This window comes from Tiliqua scincoides, chromosome 2 (assembly GCF_035046505.1).
Source record: "Tiliqua scincoides isolate rTilSci1 chromosome 2, rTilSci1.hap2, whole genome shotgun sequence".
NCBI classification, from domain to species: domain Eukaryota; kingdom Metazoa; phylum Chordata; class Lepidosauria; order Squamata; family Scincidae; genus Tiliqua; species Tiliqua scincoides.
Genome location: NC_089822.1, coordinates 249,289,685 through 249,313,298, shown reverse-complemented (window position 1 = coordinate 249,313,298; position 23,614 = coordinate 249,289,685). Strand labels below are relative to the sequence as shown.

Sequence of the window (23,614 nt, the reverse complement as noted above, 5' to 3'; positions counted from 1 at the left end):
CTACTGTTGTTTGACCTTCTGGTTTCAGATCTGTTTCTGTGAGGAGTGCAAAATGCTGGCCCTTACTTTTAAAGATCTAAGTGACTTGGAACTCTGGGCTATTTAAAGGCCCTTCTGCCCCCACATGATCCTGCCCACCCATTGAGTGGAGGGCTCTGTCCTGTGCAGTGACATACCTGCAGAGATCCTTGGGTACAAGTGACCCTAGGCAGCACGGCTGGGTGGGTGCCACTGCCACCCCAGCTATGCCACCCCAAGGCCCACCAGTGCCCACTGCCTCCCCCAGAGGTGTTCTGAGAACCAGAGAGGCTGCACACAACCTTCCCGGCCCTCAGAAGGGCTTCTAAGACCTCTGAAGGGCCTTAAAGCAATGCTTCTGGTTTTGGACTAAAAACCAGAAGTGACTTTTTAAGGCCCCCCTCGGAGGTGTTAGAAGGGGGGACAGCACCTCCTGGCATGTCCCCGGGTGCTACAATGGTGAAGACTGCCACTGGTCCTGTGTCTACTGCTATCAGAAGTGTCAAAAGGGGGACACACAGGCTTTCTCAGTTGTTCCGTGGAATGGGTGCCCTGTTCCTTCCGTCCTCCCTTTTGTCAGTGGCACAAAATGATCTTATTTAGATATGCCATCAGTAGCGATTCTTTCCCTTTGAGTCACTTTGTTTTTTCTTTAAATGAAGCTGATTGGTTTTTGGCTATTTCTGTTCCCTAAAACCAAACAATACAACATCAGAATACAACATTAAGTCAAGAGGATGAAAAGTGGAAAGACTCTCCCTCCCTCCCCCGGCAAATAAAAGCCCTTCACAAACTCTGGGTAGACTTCCTAACTCTTCAGTAGACCCTACCTTTGTTTTTTGTAAGCTTGCCACCACAGGCAGGAGTTCTAGATTCTCAGGGATTCCACCCCAACTTCCATTACGACTAGACAGTCAACAAATATGCTATATTCACATAATAGATCTTGGGAAAAAAAAGTGCATTTGGGTTTTTCCAGCTGCCTGTTACCTTTGAGGACCTGGCTGTGTCTTTCACTGAACAGGAGTGGGCTCTGCTAGACCCTGCTCAAAAGACCCTCTACTGGGAAGTCATGGAGGAGAATTACGAGGCTGTGTCATCAGCGGGTGAGGAGTCTGCCTTTCCTTTCTCATTGGGTGTTGCAAAACAACCGGACCTATCGCTAAGACAAAGAGAGCAAACTGTCATTTAAGACAGGTTTTCTTTCAGTACTTTATTTCTAAGTAACAAAGAAAATTCTTCAGGACAGAAAATGTCTAGCAGCGGCATAAGGCCTGGGAACAAAAATATATTCTGATAATTGGCCTTTGATTCAGGTTTGCAGCTTAACAACTTACACGGCTTGGAACGTCAGAGTGTCCAGGTTTTGCCACCATTATGGTTGCTTTCTCGTGCATACAAAATGCATTTATTTCAGGCTGCCATTTTGTTGTAATATGTATTGCAAATGTAAAGAATAGTAATTGTCAATATTTATACTGCTAAAATTACCACCGAGAATAAGTGAGGATTATGACAAATTCACCATAAACCTGGCAGTTAAGTTTGGGCGGCCCCCTCATAAACTTACTATGGCCCCCTGGTTGGCAACCTTCAGTCTCCAAAGACTATGGTATAAGCCTACAGCATCTGGTATTCCCAGGCGGTCTCCCATCCAAGTACTAACCAGGCCTGACCCTGCTTAGCTTCTGAGATCAGACGAGATCAGGCATGTGCAGGGTAACAGTTGCTGCTAACGTTCAATTTTTCCCTGTGGCCCCCTAAAAGTAATAGTGTTGCCCCCTGGGGGCCATATGGCCCACGATGACACTGATTAAAGCAACACTCCCTTGTTTCCTGTGCAGTATAAGGGCTTGTTGATAAACACTTTTTAGCAGAGTTGAAAGGTGAATTACTGTGCATTGTGAGGAGCAATGACTTCTGTGCCCCCCAGTTGCTGCCCAGCCACCCCCCCCATTTGCCAACTCATCACCTGCTTCACCAGGCACCTTAATTAGCTCATTAGACAAGGTGCCTGAAGGCAAGCGTTTTCTGAACCAGAAACATAAGATTCTCTTTCTAACACTTATACAATCCAACTCTTCCTCTCAGGTCATCAGAGGGGGCCCTTTTAACTGTGCCGCCACGAGTGGAACTGAGGGGGATGGTGACATGAAATAGAGCCTTCTCAGTGGTGGCACCCTGTCTGTGGAATTCCCTCCCCCTGGAATTGAGAACAGCTCCCTCTCTTGAGTCCTTTCAGTGGAGTCTTAAGACCTTTTTATTCAGGGAAGCCTTTTTATGCTGACACTGGGGGTGCTGGTGCTTTTTAATTAACATATTTTAATGGTGATCCAAGTTTATTGTGTCTTATTGTTTTGATTGTTTTTATCATATATATATATATATATATATATATATATATATATATATATATATATATATATATATATATATATATATATATCAATGTTTTTAGTATTGTTTTATCATTTTATTTGTAAGCCACCTTGAGTGCCCTTAGCAGGATAGAAAGGTGGGGTATTAAATGACTAAATGAATGAATGAATGAATGAATGAATGAATGAATAATTTAGATTTTTTTTCACAATCTATTTTTTTTCTTGCAGCACCATGGTTTTCAAATAATGATCTATTGCAACCAAAGGCTTCCGGTCTTGCAAAGTTTGATGTAAGGACATTGGCATCCACACGGGTAGGTAGGACTTAGTGAAAGGACAGTGGAACAGATAGGGAGTGGACTACAAATAGGGGAAGGAAATGGGATGGGTGAGGAAAGGTCAATGCAGAATGTCAGTTGCTCATGCTGTCTGATTTGTCTCTTCACAGCTTGAAACCACACATCCATTTTCAACTTGCACCTTTAGTCACCCAGGTAAATTTAGCTTGTGGTTTTGTTTGTTGTTGGCATCCTTCAGTCTTGGAAGACTATGGTATCGTGCTCTGAATAGTGGTTCTGGAACAGAGTGTCCTCTCCAGTGCGCGAAGCCTGGGTAAAGCAGGTATGGAGGATAGACTGTTTTCCATGCAGCAAATCCCCCCTCTTCATGTCGCTGAAATGGTCCAATGGAAAGGCAGAAGCCAATACGGTTGGTTCCAGCGGCATCGCAGGAGTTGCCAGAAGGTGACTGTGTTCAGCCATGAACTGCCTCAGGGACTCCGGCTCCGGATTTTGCCTCGAGGTTGACTCCTGAAGCCTTTTTCATAACTGGATGTAGCCACAAGGCAGTGGAGGTTTGGGATCAGAGTTTTCCTTCTCTCAGATGAGCTGCCTTCCCAGGCTAACAAGTCCCATCTACCCGGTGGCTGTTTAGTCGCCTCTTATGACAAGTACAGCCAAACTGAGGGCCTATTCTTATCCCCAGCCTCCAGGGGAGGTGGTTTTGTTTATAAAGCTGTAAACAGAAGTCTTTGCAGTTCGAATCTGAGCTGCTATTTTGTGCATGTTTTTTGGCTTCTGGATTTAAGAGAGATAGAAAGCGCTCTTTCCCACAAATGATGCTGGACTTGCACACGTACATCTCTTGGCTTCAAAGGACACTACGCGTTAGGTGTCCATTGATAGCACATGGTGCTGCTGGCACTTTGGGGTCGGTGGAAGAGCACATGGTTTGCATGCTGAGAGTTCTAGGCTTCATCTCTTGCACCTGTGAATCAAAGGATTGTAGGGTAGTCATACTTGGTTTGGAGGATCACACAAAAGGATTTGTGTGGATAGTCACACTAGTGATCACTGGGCTAGGTGGACCAGTGACATTACATGGTATAAGGCAGTTTCAGATATAATTCATTCTCAGTCTAGAAAAGGCTCCACAGTGCTGATGGTGGGGACAGAAGACTCTGCTCAAACTCTGGAGGGATTGGCCACATCTGCCACTGGTCAAGGGCCCATCTGGTTTGGTCAACTCCTGGACCACTGTATAAGTGGCCATGGCAGCTTCCAGTGCACCATCCAGTAGAGGGCCTTGCACCAGGGCGCTGAGCAATCCAGTGCAGCAAAAGATACACTGCACATGCTGGATCTTGTCTGATCTCGGAAGCTAAGTAGGGTCAGGCCCGGTTAGTACTTGGATGGGAGACCGCTTGGGAATACCGGGTGCTGTAGGCTTATACCATAGTCTTTCCAGACTGAAGGTTGCCAACCATGTGCAAAGCAGGATGAGGATGTTCTTTTTTGTTCTAGATACCATCAAGGTGGACATAAAAACTGAACAAGTTTGTCAGCAGGAAGATCTTCCAAAAGAAGAGAGTGAGATTCTCTCTTGGCAAATTAAACAAGAGGAAGACAACAAAAGCTGGTACCAGCTGGGGATGCCACCGGGAAGCCACCTGCAGGAGGGAGGAGAGAAATCTGCTAAATTGGAAAGCACTTTGGAAGAAAACTGTGACCCCCAAATCTGCATAAGAATTAAAAAAGAAAAGAACGATCACACTTACGCTTCACCCAGGCAGACCCACAAATGCACGTCGAAGCTTGCTGCGTGTCAGAAAACACACACCAGAGCAAGGTCCTCCTATAACTGGCCTGAACGTGAACAGTCATCCCATCCCAGTCCCAATGTTATGGGCCATCCAAAGAACCTCACTAAGTTGGAGCCAGGCTGCTGTCAAGAAGAGTGGATCACATCACCAAAACAAGCCGACCACAGCAGCAAATGGGATGCGCATTGCAGTCCTGCAGGTAGGCCTCTCTCATCTAGCTACCCACAGCCACCCCAGCACTTCAGTTCCATTTCCCCAGCAGGGAAAAACAACCAGGAGCCTCCTCTGGCTTCCTATTCCAGTCCTTCCTCTTTAGTTCTTGCTGATGCATCCTTGAAGCCACCCAAGTGACATAGACTTGAGGATGCTGAGACTTCAAAGAAAGACCGCATTTTATTTCTGCATGGCCAGTTCTAGAGTCTATTTATCCCCTGAGAGTTGTTTTTTTTTTAATGTATCTCATCTCATGTTTGCTTTTCTTTTTTTTTTTCCCCAATGTATTTTCTAATTGCTGCTTTTTGCTATGCTGGACATCCCAGTGATGGCCTGGAAAGCTAGGATACAAAATGTATACAGGTGTGGGTCACTTAACAACAGGGATAGCTTATCTCCTTTGTTATGTGATTAGATTGTTAAGCAAATATTCAGCCCAAGCTAGTGCCTTTATTCTGTAAACAGACACTCCCTGCTGGATGATGGCTGTCTTGCACAGGCTGCTCCAGACTTGGGGCACAAACCTAACCAGGTCTACTCAGAACAAAAGTCCTATTTTGTTCAATGGGGCTTACTCTCAGGAAAGTGTGGTTAGGATTGCAGCCTTACTTACTGATTTATTTTTCACATTTTTATACTGCCCTTCCTCCAAAGAGCTCAGCTGCTCCCCTCCTTTTGTCCTCACAACAACCCTGTGAGGTAGGTGAGAGAAAGTGCAATTGCCTCTTCTTTGCATTAAGAGCCCCTTTGTTGTGTTAACAGACACTCTGCTGCAAGCTATGGGAGACCTGATTGCCTCAGTAAGAGCCTCTTTGTTGTGCTTTGACCACCGTTGTATATGCGGCCTGTCATTAAACAGAAGGTCATTAAGCGACACACATCTATATTATACATATGAAAATGTATGTTCTCATATATATGTAAATGTCCATGCTAGTGTTGGCAGATCCCTCACTGTTGATCTTCCTCCCTTCTTCCCCTCAAATATTCAGATATAAATCATGGGAGCATGGAAGCATATATCTAGAGAGGGCGGAGAGGAGATCTGCACAATACTGTTTTTGTCCATGGGAACTATCAGTCCACTTCCCATCTTCACCATGTCTCTTCCTTTTTGTTTTTCAAATTCCAGGACCACATGAATTAGTCAGCAAGGATATGGAGGTGACTCTTCAACAAGAAGTGCAGGCAGAGGAAGGATGTGAGACGTCAGGAGGGGTTTCCAAAGGAAACATAATCCAGAAATCTGAGCATAGAGGCAACGCTGAGGGTGAACATGAGACAGAGAAGGAACCAAGAGGAAAACATCCAAGGGAGGAAGAGAAGAATCTCCTCCGTGATGGGGAAAGGTTCCCTCGATGTGGCACAGCTGTCAGTGGGACAGATACCGAACCAGAAGATGCCCCTCGCATATGCGTTCGATGCGGAAAACACTTTGGCTCTCATGCTTTGCTCATAACTCATCTAACTGGCCGCAAGAGATCCTTTGCTTGTCCCTTATGCGGGAAGGGCTTTGATTTCTATGCTAGCTGTGCTGGGCACCTGAAGGGAATCCACAATGACTTTGATCTGCGCCCCAAATGCTTGAACGCCATCAGCAATTGCTCAGTCTGTCCCTCCCATGAGAAAACGGACTCCGACAAGCTGCACTGCCAGAAAAAGATACACTGCCTGGAGTGCGGGCAACATTTCGACCACAAGGTCGATTTTGCAGCACATCAGAATGAACACCAGAAAGGCTTGGTGTGCACTGACTGTGGCAGAACCTTCCAGCTCAGATCCAGCTTGGCAAAGCATCGGGTGCACTGCAAAGCGATGCACCAGCGGTACGATGGCTCTGGCAAAGTCAGCGCGGGAGATTCTGCCGTATCAATGGTTTATTTATTTACTCAGTGACCTTTAAGTGAATTGGATGTAGTATAAGGGTATGGCATGCAGAACCATTTCGGACATCAGATATCTTATGTGTTACATCTGCACTAATGTTACGCTGCCGCTAACGCTATACAGGTTCCCTCTTACACAGGGAAGGCGCTTCAAACTCTAGTTTCAATTTTGGTTAAGAGGGAAACTGGCTGAGACTTAACAGGATCAACTTCGGGGCCCACTCCCTACTTTTTAACCATGGTTAGGAGGAGGATGCTTTCTGTGCCTTGCTGAAAGGCCAATAGATTGCAAAGGCCAAGATAAATATTTCTTCTTTCCCCAATATGACCTTATATTCCTGTTCTCATTCCAGCACTTATTTGCCCAGGTCTTGTAGGTGCTGAGTGTGAGTCACTGTTTTTAACCTGGCTTTATCTTATATTACACTGGGGGTTTTATGTATTACTTGAAAACCCGGCAGTATGTTGTTAGCCACTCTTGAGAGGCTTTTGACCAAGATGTTTTAAAAATAACCAAGAAATCAAATACTTTGGTTCTCTTGCAAATATTGGCTGTTACACATTGGGGAAGAGGTGTGATCCGGAGGTTAAGCTGCCTGAAGCTAAGTGGGAGCAGCTGGATTCTTGCCTTGAATCATGAAGTGAGACAACTGGAAATTGCAGACAAGCTGTCATGACCCTCGGTACAAGAGAGGAGTTTCAATCATGTTCCCCCTCAAACACCTATTTTCTAGAGCAGGGGTAGGCAAACCCAGGGGCCATTTGCGGCCCTCAGGAACCCCCAATCTGGCTTGCAGGGAGCTCCCATTCTCCAGTGAACCTCTGGCCTGTCGGAGACTGTTGGAGCCCGTGCTAGCCCACGACTGCCAGTTGCGACCACCAGATCCGAGCTGTGGGCCAAGTTAGAGCAAAGCCTTTTATAGTCTCCGTGTATTTTCTGCTTTTCCCTGGGCATTATTTTAAACCCCCCATTGCCTCTGGAGATGTCTCCATGCGTTTCAGGCTTGGTCTGTATGTTTTCACTGGGCGAGAGGTGTGTGGCAAACAGTTCATAGTTCTCATGTGGTTCTGCCTGCCTGTATTATAGTTCTCATGTGTATTCTAAATCAGCTCCGTAAAATTCATTCATTCATATAAGTTCCATCTTTAATGTGTGTTCATTTATGTAATTTATTCAAATTTGAAACGTAAATTAATTCTTTTTTCCCCTGGCCCCTGACATAGTGTCACAGAGATGATGTGGCCCTCCTGCCAAAATGTTTACCCACCCCTCTTCTATACTGAAGAGTCCCAAATGCTGTAGCCTTTCCTCATAAGAGAGGTGCCTCAGCCCAGTCATCATTTTGGTCTCTCTCTTCTGCACTTTTTCCACCACCACTCTCTTTGAGAAGTGGTGACCAGAACTGGACACAATACTCCAGGTGTGACCTTACCATCGATTTGTACAATGGCATTATCACATTGGCAGTTTTATTCTCAGTCCGTTTTTTAATTATCCAGAGCATGGAATCTACATTTTCACCACCACCACACACCAGGTCCGCATTTTCATCGAGCTGTCCACCAGCACCCCAAAATCTCTCTCCTGGTTCATCGCTGACTCCAGATAATTTATGAACTGAAAAGCAAAGATGGAAAAGCATCAGTCCCAGGACAGATCCCCGGGACACACCGCTTTTCACCTCTCTCCTTTGTGAAAATTGCCCATTGACACCCACTCTATGTTTTCTGGTGCTCAACCAGTTCCTAATCCATAAGAGGATCTGAAATCAATGGGATTTACTTCTGAGTAGATGTGCCTATGATTGTGCTGTACATTATATCTAGCACCTTCATGTATCCTATGAAGTAGGTTTTTATGTACCGAACCTTACACTCAACAAATGTGTTTGTCTTTAAGTAGCCCCAAGACTCCTAACTGCTAGAACAAAGGACTGATCCTGTGCATCAGCACTAGTAATGTGGTCAGATGACCATATTTGGTCAGATGAGTGATGGGGCTTTTCTGCCTCCCAGGCTTGGCTGGCTTCCATTGTGAGATAATTGCCTATAGTGGTAAAAAGGAAAAGTTCCCCCTGATTGGTTGGTTGTACCAGATCATGAAATACATATCTGCAATTTAACTTCTGGACAGTGTGGCAAAGGACTTACTCTGGCAAGGTATGAGTCTATGGGCTTGTCTTCATAGATTGGAACAATGGCCTTTAGCAGGGCTGACCTTAGGAGTTGCGGGCCACAATGTAAAACATTTTTGTGGTACCCTCACCCCCGCAGGGTCCCCGAATTCTTGGTTGGCAACCTTCAGTCTCGAAAGACTATGGTATAAGCCTACAGCACCTGATATTCCCAGGTGGTCTCCCATCCAAGTTCTAACCAGGCCTGACCCTGCTTAGCTTCCAAGATCAGACAAGATCAGGCATGTGCAGGGAACAAATGGCAGCAGGGAGCCCAGGGCTGATGATACCCTGCTCAAAGTTCAGCACCCGGAAGTAGGTGGCTGTGACATTATGTCACCACCAATTACTTCTGGGGAGGGGCCAGCCAATCGGAATTCGAGCCAATCGGACCCAGGGGCGGGTGGGAGGGCTGTCTACCAGCAACACTCTGCTCACCATGGTCTCTCGCAGCATCTCGGCATGGAAGATTCCTGCCGGAGCATCAGCTATAGAACAAGGTGCCAGCTGAAGCTGCAGGCACTTCACTCACCGCCCCAGTACTGGGCCTCTCCAGGCGCAGGGCCCAATCTGTCCAAATTGGTCAAATTGCCCTAAAGTTGGCCCTGACTCTGGGCCAGGCAGAACATGTGTGCTTTGCAAATGCTTGTTCGGTCCAGGTAGCACCCCTTCTGCCGGCTTGGCACAGCACTGCCAGGAAGTGATTTCTCAGTCAAGTGCCACGTTCTGCCAACATAGCATTGGTGTCTCTTAAGAGCCAGGTCCAATTTGGTCACATTGATCAAACTGACCTAAAGACAGCCCTGGCCTTTAGGTTAGGTGAGATCAGTGAAAGAATATAGGTGTGTGTATCAAGAGGAGGGGGTGAATGAGCTTGGGGGGGTTCTCCTGAACTTTGTTCAAAGTTCAGACTGAACTTTGGCTTAATGATGCAACAAATTCTGCTTTTGTATAATGGAAATTGCTATTGTGAATCATGTGGGACTGGACTATCCCACATGAGCACAGGCATTTTACTTCCTTCATCACATCCTGATCCATCTATGAACCCTATCCATTTTATTTCCTGGTGGGGTTCCCAATGGGATGAGGTAGTTAGTGCAAGCTTTACTTTTAGAATATCTGCCTGTAATACCAGTCTGGATGGGAAGAGAGGCCCACATGACCTCGCCCCAAAATCAGCCTTCTGCTGATTTGTGCACAGGGCAATATTTAAAAGAGTTCTGCTTGTACCAGCTGGGCAGGGCTTGGAGGGCAGAGACAGGCAGTTCAAAATGACAAGATACAGTAGTAGAACACTGGCATTTCCTGGCCTTGCTGCCCAAGTTCTTTAACTGGGCATATCAATAATTGAATTTGGGATTTCTTGCATGCAAAGCATAGTCCAAGCAATTTAGCAATGGCTCTTCCTAACGGAAAAAGAAAAAAAGCCCTTAATTTTTCCTCCCCACTGCCCCCTTCACACAACCTGCACCTTTGGTCATTCTTTGTACAGAAGAGTAGCAGGATTCAAGCAGCAACACAACAAAAATAGACAGCAATTGCAGGTAGCTGTGTTGTCCCATGAGAAAAATTCCCAAAGCAACAGCAGAGTAAATTCTTTGCAGGATTCAAAGAAAATGCCACAGGAAGTGATCAAATTTTTGAGGTCGGCAGATGTCTCAATCAGACTGGATGTTAACAAAAACAGGCCTATGAAGGATGTATCTTTATACTCCCCTGAGGTTGGAGATCCTTTGAAGTTCTTCTTCCTGGTTCCATCTCAGGCCACCCCTCCCTGCCCCTTGTTTAGTGTTTGCCTTTCAATCCACCCAAGTTCATCTGTACACTGTGCTGGAGCTCATTTTAATTGGTCCACCGGTAACTCCCAACAATACATTTCTTTTGTCATCATGTTGCTCTCATTTAGTAGTCCTGCTCCTCACAATCAGTCCCCAGGCATAAGAATGAAACTGAACCCAAGCCAAAGAGGTTGTTGTGGTTGGCAGTGCTGAAGCACTGGCAGAAATGTGTAACCACAATTATTGCATCACATGCAAGCAATTCAAGCGGACCTGACTGAAATCTGTTACCCTTCCTACCCTACAGGTTGTGGGCAAGGCAGAAGACCCTGCCTTGAATGATGATGGCTGTGGCCTGACCTGGGAGTGGCCAAGTTCATTTTCCATCCCCTCTTGACTCTGGAAACATTCCTCAGGCATCTCCTCCAGTGGGAACCCAGGCTGAGACTGAAGCACCCCACTTAGCCCTGCTTCCAGCCAGCATGGAATCCCCACAGCAGAGATTCCACTCAGACAAGGTCCCATTTGGAGAAACTCCCCTGGAGACTCTGTCCCGCCTGAAAGATGCTGCTCATCGATGGCTGCGTCCTGAAGAGCACACCAAGGAGCAGATTGTGGACATGATCATCCTGGAGCAATTCCTGATTGTTCTTCCAATAGACTTGCAGGTTTGGCTGAGAGCCAAGGAACCAAGCAACTGCAAAGAGGCAGCTTCCCTGGCTGAAACCTTCCTGGGGAAGCAGGAACCAGCTGATGTCACCAAGGTAAGAAATACAGTTTCCTACAAACAGAGGCATCACTAAGGTTTGCATCTTCCACTGAGAGAGCTCATTGTGTAACCCCCGTGATGGACTTCCTCCCATACCAGACTATACAGAATAAATTACAATATACGCACAGCCTAAATGCAATGGCATCACTAGGGTTGCTGTAACCTCCATTAACTTTATTTAGCTATTTTAGTATAGGTCACCCAACAAATCAATACCCCCCCCCCAAAAAAAACAGTGGCCAACTGGATGACACTCACCCAGTTGAATAAAAGTATTCGTATTAGCACTGATACATGGACATGAGAGCTGACTCATACGAACACCTTATTGGTTCCCTGCTGTGTTATAATAACACCTCATTGGCTATCAGAACAATCAATCTCATAGGTCATTTTTGAGTTGAAGAAATCCACTTTTTGTTACATAAGGCAGTTGTGTTTTCCTTTTCAGGGTATTTGGATATAATGTTTGATAGAGCACAGATATTTTAGTGGTTTGCTTCATTGTAGTCTGCATTAAATTCCTCATCAAATCAGATATAACATGATGGTATTATTTGAAGGTACCAAGATTTTCACAATTTTGGCCATTATTGGTGTCAACCCCCCCTCCCCCCAGTCCACACTGCCCAGTGATGCCGCTGTCTACAGTAAATACTTGGCCTGGCTCAGAGTTTGTGTGGCCTGCATGTTGATAATAATCTCTAATGTTTTTAATATTCTGGGTCTTGGTCTGTTTCCAAGCCCAGTGTAAAAAGCTGATCATCACTTTTAGAGCATTGCAGCACCCAGACTGTGAAACCCCCCCCCCAATATGATTGTCCCCATATACATGTCTTCATATGATTTTGAAAAAGTGTGTGTGTGTTTTTCCAGCTGCCTGTGACTTTTGAGAACTTGTCTTTCACAAAAAAGGAGTGGGTTTCGCTGGAGCCTGAACAGAAAACCCTTTACTTTGAAGTTGTAGAGGAGAACTATGAGACTGCGTTGTCAGCGGGTAAGGAGTTTCTCTTCCTTTGCTGCTGGATGTTGCAAGCAACTGAACCTGTCACCCAGGGGAAATGGGCAAACTGTCATTGAAGGAACCCGCCCCTTTTCCACATGTAGTATAGACTTGGGGCAAATTACTGTGTTGCTGAGATATGGGTTACTGAGCATGGAGAAAAGCACAAGTGATTGCTGCTCACCCCAGCCAAGTCCTCACCTGCTTTACCATGCAACTAAACTACATAGGAATATTGGATTACAACATAAACTGCATGGGCTGCTATCGGTTCTGTTCTGGTTACTTCAGGACAGGCAATGTACAGTATATCTAATGGGGGCTGGAATTTGATCTGTGTTAACTTTAGCTTACAAGGCAGTCTGCCTGCAGGCAAGCTGTCTTCTACGTTTTGGTAAAAGATTCCTTGGGGGGGAGGGGGTTAAACACTTATTTTATACCATCCAGAGGGTGTTTTTGTTTTTAATGCTTTATTATGTTTTTAAATCTGTCTGAGATAGAGAAATTGGCATCTAAGTAGGTAAGTGGGGGGAAGGGCAGTGGAAGGAAGACAGGGATGGAAGACAAGGAAGGGGAGTGAAAATGATAGTTGGAGAGAGGAACGTGAAGGCTTAGCTGGCCATGGCTCCTGCTGCCTGCCTTTTGGGTCCTCACAACATAAATCAAGACTCAACCTGCAACTGTGATCACCCAGATAGCAGATAGAGGTGTGTGCGTGTGTTTAATCAAGTTGTAAACAAAAGTTCACACAGATCAAGTTCCAGCCCGTTTTATATGCACTGCATGTCCTGCAGGGACCTGCAGTCATTAGATGCAGGTCTGACCACTCACCCCCCAAAAAGGACCCTACAAATCAGGTCCAGAGGCTTCTGAGGGCCAGAGAGGCTGCAGGTGGCCTCTCTGAGCCTCAGAACACTGCCAGATGCAACTGGAGGGGGGGGGGCTGTGCTCCAACATGAACCAGAAGTGATGTCACTTCCGAAAGTGACATCACTTTCGGATTATGGGGCACCATGATGTTCTGTGCCTTAACAGCACGGCACAGCACGTTCCTGGTGTCCTGAGGCCACCAGAAACAGAACTGGTTGCAGCGTGGCAGTTTGTGTTACAATGCAATATTCCTAAATCTTAAAAGGAAAATGCCCCTTTTTGACTCGGGGCTGGGGGGGGTGGGGGGTGGGAAAGGAGCAGGCAAGCCTGAAGCCAGTCTATCTCTGCCATGCAGGAAACCATCAAAAAGAGTGGCTCACAACACAGAAGGCAATCCACTCACAAGGTCAAATTGAACAGCAGTTATTCTCCATTCCTTCTTATAATGAAAAGAAAGGTGAGGCCAAGCAGGTAATGGGGTGAAGAAGAGAGCCAGGGACTCATGGCCTGCTTTGGTTGGTTGGCAACCTTCAGTCTCGAAAGACTATGGTAGAAGCCTACAGCGCCCGATATTCCCAGGCGGTCTCCCATCCAAGTACTAACCAGGCCTGACCCTGCTTAGCTTCCAAGATCAGATAAGATTGGGCATGTGCAGGGTAACAGTTGCTGCTGACCTGCTTTGTGCACACATATTTTACTCAATTTATATCCCACCTTTGTATAAAAATTATACTCAAGAACAGCAAGGTTTCCCTCCCCCACCATCACCATGTTTGGAAACACTGCTACAAGACTTTGTTGAATCCTCCAATCCCTAGTAGAGGAGAAGTCCCACCCTCCGTTCCATTTCCCCACCTTAGAGGAATACCTCGCTCACCTGTGGGTGATAGAATGTGCCGTAAGCAAGGATGAACTTCTAGGAGAATGTTCCTTTCTTTTCCAGATCCCACTGTGGTCATAAAGATGGAGCAAGCTTGTGAGCAGGAAGATCTTCGAAAGGAAGAGAGTGAGATTGCCCCGCTGCAAATTAAGCAGGAAAAAGACGATCAGACCTGGTACCAGCCCCCAGTGCAACAAGGAGACCACATGCTAGAGGAGAAAGAAAATTTAGAAAACAGCCTGGAGGAAAATCTTAAGTCCCAAGTGAATATAAAATTTGAACAAGAAGAAAGTGATCACGCATGCAGTTTGCCTATAGAGTCACACAAATATATATCACAGTTTGCAGGAGACCAGAAAATGCTCATTAGTGAAAAATCCTCCTATAAAGGGCCTGAATGTGAAAGATCTCTCAACCTGGACTCAGTTTTTATGGGCCAACCAGAACTCCTCCCTGAACTAAAACCACCTTCCTATCCAATCTCTGGGAAAGATTTAAGCAGCCGTTCCAGTTGCCCCAAAACGTCTGACTCGAGCACCGCAGAGAGATGCCACACATGTGAGAAGTGTGGGAAAAGCTTTGTTTGGAAATCGTCCCTTGTTAGGCACCAAATGATTCACACTGGTGAGAAGCCCCATAGGTGCCACGAGTGCGATAAAAGCTTCCATGTCCGTTCATCTCTCATTGCTCACCTGAGAATTCACACTGGAGAGAGACCTTTCCAGTGTGGCGACTGTGGAAAGTGCTTCAGGACCAAATCGTATCTTACTGCCCACCAGATCGTTCACAGAGACAAGCAGTTCCCTTGTCCTGACTGTGGGAAAAGATTCAGAAGACGTGCACACCTCCAGTCCCATTACAGAACCCACACGGGCGAGAGGCCCCATCAGTGCTTTATCTGTGGCAAATGCTTCACAGGTCGTGCCAGCCTTGTTAGACATGAGAGAATCCACTCCATGAACGATGCAACCCAGAGGGTATCTCTGCAAGTGTGTTCTGCCTAGGGTCCATCCTGTTAATAAACAGAGACATAGAAGATTGTGTCAGGTGTTTGTGAATGGCTTGGTGATTTGAAAAGCTTTGACTTGAACATAGAAAGCCGCCTGATAGTGAGTTGAGATAGGTGGGTCTGTGCCAGAAGCGTCACTAGGGTTTGCGAGAGCTCATTAGTTGCCAACCTTCAGTCTTGAAAGACTATGGTATAAGCCTACAACACCCGGTATTCCCATGTGGTCTCCCATCCAAGTACTAACCAGGCCTGACCCTGCTTAGCTTCCGAGAGAGCTCATTGCGTCAACCCCATGATGGACCTCCTTCTGTTCCAGACCATACAGAATAAAGTACGATATCATATGTACAACCTAGATGCAGTGGCATCATTAGGGTTGGTGTAACCCGCATTAACTTTATGTATGTATATACGTAGGTAGGTATTTTAATATATAATAATACAGGTCATCCAACAAATCAGTAGCCAACAAAAAGCAGTGGCAAACTTGATGACACACATGACTGAATAAGAGTTCAAGTATTAGCTCTGATACATGGATTTATACTAACACCGCATGGGTTCCTTGCTGTGTCATAACAGCACGTCATTGGCTGTTGGAACAATCAGGGCGCAATCCTAACCCATTTTCCAGCACCAACATAAGGGTAATGCAACTTCGAGGTAAGGGAACAAACATTGCCATACCTTGAGGAGGCCTCTGTGCCTGCGTCCCAGCTGCAGGATGCAGCATGTGCCCCACTGGCACAGCTATGCCAGCACTGGAAAGTGGGTTAGGATTGTGCCCTCAGCCTCCTTGGTTGGTTTGGAGTTAAGAAAATTCACTTTTTGTTACATAAGGCAGTTGTGTTTTCCTTTTCTGGTCATTTGGCTCTAACTTTTGATAGAACACTGCTATTTCAATGCGGTTGTTTCATTGCATTCTGTATGAAATTCCACAATGTATGATTTATAACTTGATGGTATTTGTTGAAAATACCAAGATTTCAACATTTTGACTAGTAGTGGTGTCACTCCCCCCCCCAAGACTGTCACCTGGTGGGGTCCTCCCCCCACACCCTTAGCTATACCTCTGGTCTGGAAGCAGGAGGGGTGACACCCAGTGCAAACAATTTGCAACAGATGCTATCCCCTTCCTCACCTCCAAACACCCCCACCCCTTTTCTCTCCTTGGACTTGTGACAGCTACAGAGCTCGTGCAGGTCCGAAGAGATCCTTTGGCAATTGGAAGGATTACGGGGAACTAAAGGAAAACTTTTTCCCTTACTTCTCCCAAGTCCAGATCTGCCTCCTCCCCACCCATGTTAATATATGGTGCATCCTGTTTTGGCATGGTTCCATGCTATTGCGGTGAAAACCATAGAATTGGGCTATAAGCAGAGCGAGTTCTATCATTAGGCCAACTAGGCAGCCACCTAGGGCACAGACCTTAAAAGGGTGCAGTTTTATACAGACTAATTTTTTTTTATCCATGAAAAAATACAACTGACAATTTATTATTTTAAGATTTTTTATTTTATTTTAAGCCATTTCTGCCCTATGTTGCATATTCGCAACAGGGATCAAATGTGTGCACCTGAGGGCTGGGCAGAAATAGGTTAAAAACAATGATATGGAATATAATTAATCATAAAGTCTTATTTTAAAAAACCCTGGCCTCTGAGCGGCCCGCTTGGAGGCAGGCTGTGCAGCATGGCCTTTCCCAGTTTGAAGAGACACTTGGCCAACAGAATGAGGCTAAGAGGCAAAGAAGGAAGGCCCATAGCCAGGGAGACAGACCAGAGACAGACTGCACTTGCTCCCGGTGTGGAAAGGATTGTCACTCCCGAATTGGCCTTTTCAGCCACACTAGACGCTGTTCCAAAACCACCTTTCAGAGCACGATACCATAGTCTTTTGAGACTGTAGGTTGCCAACACCACACGGTGGTGGTATGCAAGTAACTTAGCCTTGCCTATGGTGCAAAATAGCCTGCCACCAGCCCCAACTGTAAGCAGTCTGAAGATTGCAATTTGTGATTGAGCAGGGAAAGGATGGACCTGTGAGCTTCTAAGAATAGGGTGACTCTCCAGGTGGAGCTGCCAACTTCTCAAAACAGCCACTGTGATTGTGCCTTTAGCAGCCTTTTGCTGTGCATTCGTTTACAAGGTACTGGTTTGGACAATATTGTTACTATCTGGTTGGCCCTATGCAATGATGGCTGTGCATGCTCTCAGTGTGTGCCCATCCCCAAAGCATTACCTTCAAAAGAACCATCTTTAGGACATTGGGCCCTGCTCTTTGGGGGACCCCGTACTGGGGTTGCGGGCAGATCTTCCACTGCTGCCGACATCTGGCAGCCTGGGAGGGTAGTGCAGCAAGCAGAGTGTGGGCTTGCTTGCCCTCCTCTGGAACTGTCTGACCCAGTGGCATAGGTAGAAGGGGTACAAAGCACTAAGTTTTGCAGGGGCTTCACCTACAGAGGCATAGGCGGAATGTACCCCGCGGTGAAGCTTCCTGCAAAACTTAGTGCTTTGCATCCCCTCTAGCTACGCCACTGATCTGGCCTGAAATGGGCCTTCTAGAAGTAGTTGGCGGTGACATTCAGCCCCAGTTAAAGCAAATACCCCAAATTAGCCCTGGTTGGGAGTGCACATTTTTTTTCCCCAGTGTGGGCCACTCAAAGTACGTAGCCCAAAGGGATGATGACGCTCATTCCTTGCAGCACAAAGCTTCTCCTGCTGATTTTCATGCCAGGCCACTGTGAAAGGCCCCAAAGCAGACCAGGCTGCTGCTCAGCTTCCCTTTTTCACTTCCCCCAACGTAGATCGCACCCTGTTTCCTGAGCTGGAGCACTGGTGCATGCTGAATCATGCGGTCGGGAAGGAGATCCTTGCAGACTCTCTTCCAGCAGAGGGCAATGTGAGTGATTCTTACCAGGCTAGGAAAAGCTGCTCCTTCTGTCTCTCTTCTATGGGAGACCCAACTTCCTCTGGGCCGTCATTCCTTTCCTACAGGTGGATGCTGTAGTGTGGCTCTGTGAGCAGGAAGAGCCTTTCACTCCATGCATTGCAGAGCCCATGAGCTGAGTACTTGATCTGTGCTTCTCTGCACATCTGGATTCAGGTAACAAGGAAGAATACCTGTGAAAAGCCTTAGGGACCTCTCTAGGACAGTCTTAGGACAATAGGACAGCCTTACAGTCACTCTCTTATCCTGCTTCCCCCTAAGCACCTCTCTCTCTCTCTCTCTCTCAATTCCAGATCTCATGCCAGAACAAGCGTAACTTTTTTCACAAGGATTTTCTGGTTGTCTGATTAAGGGCACAATCCTAACCAACTTTCCAGCACTGACAGCTGTGCCAATGTGGCAGGCACTGTATGGAGGTAGTCAGGGAGAATTCCTCAAGGTAAGGGCATGTTTGTTACCTTAGCTTGAGTCTGCATTGCAGCTAAGTCAGTGCTGAGAAGTTGGTTAGGATTGCGCCCTAAATCTGCAGTTTGTTTTTCCAGGCATTCAGTAGATGGGGTTCCTCCTCACCCACCCCCAAACTGCTTTTCCAACCGCTTCAAGTAATGTTTTGGTAGAGAATTGACAGGGCTGGTCAGAACCAGATCTGAAAGCCTCCATGATGTGATTCGCATGGGGGGGGGGAGGGAGAACATGGCTGAGATTTCCCACAAATGTACAACTCCATTTTCTTAATCTTTGAATGCATTTTAAAGTGGGAAATTATTATGGAATAAATATCAAGCAAGCACATTTCCACACAAGTTATGCAAGGGGTTGGATAGAGTGGATGGAGACATGCTCTTTTCCCGCGCACACAACACCAGAACCAGGGCACATACACTCAGATTGAGTGTCTGGAGAGTTAGAAGAGACAACATAATGTATTTATTTACCCAGTGTGTAATTAGTTTGTGGAACTCCTTGCCACATGATGTGGTGCTGGCATCTGGCCTGGGTGCCTCTAAAAGGGGATTGGACAGATTTATGGATGAAAAGTCCAGGTTACAAGCCATGAGAAGTATGCTATTTCTGAATGCCAGGTGCAAGGGAGTGGCACCAGGATGCAGGTCTCTTGTTGTGTTGTGTGCTCCTTGAGGCATCCGGTGGGCCACTGTCAGATGGGCCTTGGCCTGTTCCACTGGGCTCTTCTTATGTTCTTAATAAGTGAGCATGTGTTTTGGGTGGACACAGAGCATGCTCTCAGTTGTCGTCCCCCTGCTAGTATGTTTTGATTTACACGGTGGGATAACATCTGTATAGGGCTAGGTGCAATATTGTAATGCAGTACTTCTCATGAATAGGTGTGTGAGCTTGTGGTTTACACAGAGCTCTTCCTCAGGCTGGCTGTTCAAGAGGAAAAATGTGCAAAAATCTATGTTTTTAGATAGCCCTTCATTTCCCTTAGGGAAGCCGTGAGGTGCGTTTGTATATAATCTTTTTTGTTTCTTGCAGAGTCCACACTCTAAGCACAGCATAAAAATAGAATCAGAAGCAAATCAAAAACTAGTAAATTAGTGCATGGTCAAGCACTAATAATTATAAAAACAAGTGAACTTGATATTCTGTTCTGTGGATGGTGTATTGTAGCAGCACAAGTGTTGCATTCAATCCAAGTCCATTCTCAGTCTGTGAATGAGCTGCTAAGTCTCTGAAGGCACCAAGGACTTGGGGCCCAGTCTTATCCAGCTTTCCAGCACCAATGCAGCTGCAATGCAGCCCCAAAGTAAGGGTACAAATATCTCTTTACCTTGAAGAGGCCACCATGGACTGAGTATGGCCTTCATGACTAAGAGGCCTCCATGACTGGATAGGAATGGGCTCTGCGGTGCTTAAAGGGCTGGGATCCTGTGTTTGTGGTAGCACTAGTGATCTTGCCAGAGGAGTCATGGGCATAGCTGCTTCCCAGGCTTGGTTGGCCCCCATTGTGGGATAATGGCCTACAATGACAGGAGACCAGGACCCTTATGGTGGATTAGGGTGATTGAATTAACACCCTAATTAATTAGGTAACCTGCAATTAACATATGGATAGTGGAACAAAGAGGTTTACCTTGGTATGATATGAGTCTGTTTGCATATTTATTTATTTATTGGATTTGTATTCCACCTTTCTCCCAAGGGCACCCAAGGCAGCTAACCATCAAGTTAAAAAATACAGGCAAACATTAAAAATACGAAACATTTAAAAACAATTAAAAACAGGTTTAAAATACATAGCAGCAGACTGAAAGCACGCAGTAAAAGACGTTATCAATTTATAAAAACAGCCCTTATGGTGCCTCGAAGGCTTTCCTGAATAAAAAAGTCTTCAGGCCCTGCCGGAACGCTAATAATGAGGAAGCTGCTCTCAGTTCAAAGGGGAGGGAATTCCGGAGTGCAGGTGCCACCACCGAAAAGGCCCTGTTTCTGGCCGCCATTCCCATCACCACTCTCAATGACAGCACAACCAACAGGGACCCTTCTGATGACCTTAGAGAATGGACTGGATTATACGGAAGAAGGCGGTCTCTCAAATATGCTGGTCCCAAGCCGTTTAGGGCTTTAAAGGTCATAACCAGCACCTTGAATTCAGCCCGGAAACGAATGGGCAGCCAGTGCAGCCGCCGGAGTAGTGGCGTGACAGAGTCAAACCGCCAACCCCCAGCAACCACCCAAGCCACCACATTCTGCACTAGTTGTAGCTTCCGGACCGTCTTCAGGGGCAGCCCCACAAATAGCGCATTACAATAATCTAATCTTGATGTCACTATGGCATGGACCACCATGGCCAGATCCGCCCGAGACAGGTATGGCCGCAGCTGGCGCACCAGCCAAAGCTGGGCAAAGGCACCCCTGGCCACAGCTGACACCTGGACATCCAGGAGGAGCTGTGAGTCCAGGAGAACCCCCAAGCTGCGAACTGATTTTCATAGATCAGAATGGTCACCATTTGATGAGAGAATGAGATGAGTGCAAGAACAGAGAGACTGTGGGCGCAAGTCTGTGCTTGCCTATTCAAAAGTAAGTCCCATTATAGTCAATGGAGCTTACTCTCAGGAAAGCGTGGATAGGATTGCAGCCTGAAGCATACATCCACAAGCCGCTCATGTACTGTACGTCTATTTCAGCTTAGTGACATGTCCATCTCCTTGGTAAAAACAGAAATTGCTAATGTGAATTACATGGAATTGTGCTGGTGTACAATTGTCCCCTCCCCTATTTTTCTGGCAAGGTTCCTATGCCATTAATAAGGTGCATAATAGATTTTTAAAAAGTAACATTCACCAGCATGGTGATATAGTGCAAGCTTTACCCTTGGAATTTCTGCCTGCATTGTTAATCTGGAAAAGAAACAGGCTCTGCACTGTCTATGGATTGTGCACCAGGCAGCAGTGTTTACTACAGTGTGCTTGTACCAACTGGGCAGTATTTGGAAGGAAGTGGGGGGGGGGATTCAGGATAACAAGCTGTTAGAGCACCTCATGGGTCCCTGTGCTCTTGACAGCAGCTCTCCCAGGTCTCAGGCAGGGGCTTTCCTTGAGCCCTGCTCCCAGGGATCTTTAACCCATTTCTGCCCAGCCCACATTTGATCCCTGCTGCGTATATGCAACGTTGGGCAGAATTAACTGGGAATAAGATAGGGGTCTTATATCTTGGGGTTTTTATCATGGTTTATATCATGGGGTCCACGAGTCCTTGACCCATGTACTTTTGTATTGTACCCACTATATTGATTTACGCCATCGATTTCTATATCCATTCCTGGAAAGCTTTCATGGTTCAGATACAGACTTGGTCTGGTACTTGTTAGACGGGAGAAATGAGTGCCGCTCATCAAATGTAGCAAAATATATATATTTAAGGCACTGTGGAGGCGTAAATTCCTCTGTATTTCTTTGCCTGATCAATGATTGGTGGCTACCCTGAATGTTTTAATTTTGTTTTCTTGTTGGATTGTTTATGCCAATAAAGGTGGAATGAATGAATGAATAAAAATCATGGGGTCTATATTGTGGGGTCTTACACAGGGAAAGCACCGCTTCCAAAAAAAGGAAGACAAATTTTAAATACTTCATATTCTCCACCCCCCCCCCCGAACTATAGTACTTGCATTTGCAACAAAGCTTCAAACCAGCATCATTAAAAAAAAAAAAAATAGACAGCAGTTTGGGGGGTAGGGCTGTTAAAGGGGGGGAAGGATCCCAAAGCAACAGAAGGGTAATGTCTTTCCTAGCAGGTTTCAATAAAGTCACTTCCTTGCCCTGGGCTGCTGTGGCTGGGTGGGGAGCAGCTTGGAAGTGCAGAGTAAGGAAGGAGTAAGGGAGACAACCAGAGTGGTGCATTCTCCTATAAGATCCTAGCCAGGGGGAAAGAGAAGCCACCTCTTCTTTCCTTGATGGGCCATCTGGGGAAGGGAAGCTGGAGGGGCTTTTCTCTCTCTCTCTCTCTCTCTCTCTGCCTGGAGCCCAGGAGCAAGGACTGCCCATCTTTTGCTCTGGCGCTGCGTGCGCCTGCGCGGGCGCCCACACACATCTTTGTGTCCTCCTCCATCCGTCCCTGCGCACGATCTGGCCATAGAGACACATGGCAGCCTTGATGCCATTCTCTGCCCGCTCCAGCCAGCCGGAGGTGCACGGGAGATGCTGGAAGGCTGCTCTCAGGATGGGTGAGTCTGGGTTGCAAACCTGATCTCCCCCCCCCGCCCCCAAATCCCTTGCACACAACCCAGGGGAACAAAACAAACCCCAAGCAAATCAAGTGACTTGGGGCATAAGCCTGTGCATGTCTACTTAGAAGTAAGTCATAGAAGTCTGACATAGAGGTTATGTCAGAAATGGGTTATGTCAGAATGCCAGATGCAAGGGAGGGCACCAGGATGAGGTCTCTTGTTATCTGGTGTGCTCCCTGGGGCATTTGGTGGGCCGCTGTGAGATACAGGAAGCTGGACTAGATGGGCCTATGGCCTGATCCAGTGGGGCTCTTCTTATGTTCTTATGTTCTTAAGTCCTATGGTGTTCAGTGGGGCTTACTCCCAGGAAAGTGTGTATAGGATCACAGCCTTGACTGAATCGCATCTTGCTGCAGGGATCCTACAAAGTTAGGCTTTGTAGGAGAAATGGGGCTCTCTGTGCAGCAAAGTTTCCCAACACAGGAAAGGTGGAGGGAAGCGGATATTGCACCAGTTCTCTCCAAGCTGGCAGGCAAACCTGGAGTGAATTGGGTCTGTAGTGAGAAAGAGTGTGATCATTGGTATTACAGTGTTAGCCAGTGTTGGTGATGTGGAATGGATCCTTGCTGGGCTATGCTGTAGGACAGTGTTTCTCAACCAGTGGTACGGGAACCACCAGTGGCACTTGAGGTGGTACTCACTGGACCCCTGCCACTCGGCAGCGAGCCCAGGAGATGACATAGCAAACATCGGTAGGGAGATAGGCTCAGTGGGCTCCAAAGCAAGCTTTACAGTGCTTGAAACACCGCCCCCAGCCCCACCCACCCTGAGCCTCTTACTGGTGTTTGTCACCTCGCATCTGGCCTCCCAACCCAGAAGTAACTGGT

The 23,614-nt window shown here is 46.6% G+C and overlaps 2 protein-coding genes and 2 pseudogenes across 3 annotated transcripts; 2 read left to right on the top strand and 2 right to left on the bottom strand.

Moving 5' to 3' along the window:
* The first annotated feature begins 1,012 nt into the window (after positions 1 to 1,012).
* LOC136641880 (zinc finger protein 184-like) lies at positions 1,013 to 10,940 on the top strand. 2 transcript variants are annotated; one of them, XM_066617972.1, is made up of 6 exons: positions 1,013 to 1,124; positions 2,628 to 2,713; positions 2,848 to 2,893; positions 4,202 to 4,699; positions 5,846 to 6,539; positions 10,862 to 10,940. In XM_066617972.1, exons 1-6 carry the CDS (start codon positions 1,091 to 1,093, stop codon positions 10,890 to 10,892), a joined length of 1,389 nt encoding a protein of 462 aa, XP_066474069.1. In that variant the 5' UTR covers positions 1,013 to 1,090; the 3' UTR covers positions 10,893 to 10,940. The 2 variants fall into 2 exon arrangements, with proteins under 2 accessions (XP_066474069.1, XP_066474068.1); XM_066617971.1 differs by lacking the exon at positions 10,862 to 10,940 and having other exon boundaries at positions 2,628 to 2,689; positions 5,846 to 7,805.
* Positions 1,636 to 1,755, bottom strand: LOC136643073 (5S ribosomal RNA; annotated as a pseudogene).
* An 85-nt stretch (positions 10,941 to 11,025) lies between the features above and the next one.
* LOC136638995 (zinc finger protein 397-like) lies at positions 11,026 to 15,083 on the top strand. Its single transcript, XM_066613020.1, has 4 exons — positions 11,026 to 11,318; positions 12,203 to 12,323; positions 13,555 to 13,656; positions 14,143 to 15,083. The coding sequence occupies exons 1-4, from the start codon at positions 11,037 to 11,039 to the stop codon at positions 15,081 to 15,083; spliced, it is 1,446 nt and encodes a 481-aa protein (XP_066469117.1). The 5' UTR covers positions 11,026 to 11,036.
* LOC136643305 (5S ribosomal RNA) lies at positions 13,754 to 13,873 on the bottom strand (annotated as a pseudogene).
* Positions 15,084 to 23,614: the final 8,531 nt, after the last annotated feature.

What these genes read in the sequence shown, in the direction of transcription:
- LOC136638995 (XM_066613020.1), top strand. Translation starts at nt 11,037, where the DNA reads ATGGAATCCCCACAGCAGAGATTCCACTCAGACAAGGTCCCATTTGGA. An exon ending in TGAGACTGCGTTGTCAGCGG is followed by an intron (nt 12,324 to 13,554) that starts GTAAGGAGTTTC and finishes TCTGCCATGCAG; the next exon opens with GAAACCATCAAAAAGAGTGG. An exon ending in TTCTTATAATGAAAAGAAAG is followed by an intron (nt 13,657 to 14,142) that starts GTGAGGCCAAGC and finishes TTTCTTTTCCAG; the next exon opens with ATCCCACTGTGGTCATAAAG.
- LOC136641880 (XM_066617971.1), top strand. Translation starts at nt 1,091, where the DNA reads ATGGAGGAGAATTACGAGGCTGTGTCATCAGCGG. An exon ending in TTGCACCTTTAGTCACCCAG is followed by an intron (nt 2,894 to 4,201) that starts GTAAATTTAGCT and finishes TTTTTGTTCTAG; the next exon opens with ATACCATCAAGGTGGACATA. An exon ending in TGCGCATTGCAGTCCTGCAG is followed by an intron (nt 4,700 to 5,845) that starts GTAGGCCTCTCT and finishes TTCAAATTCCAG; the next exon opens with GACCACATGAATTAGTCAGC.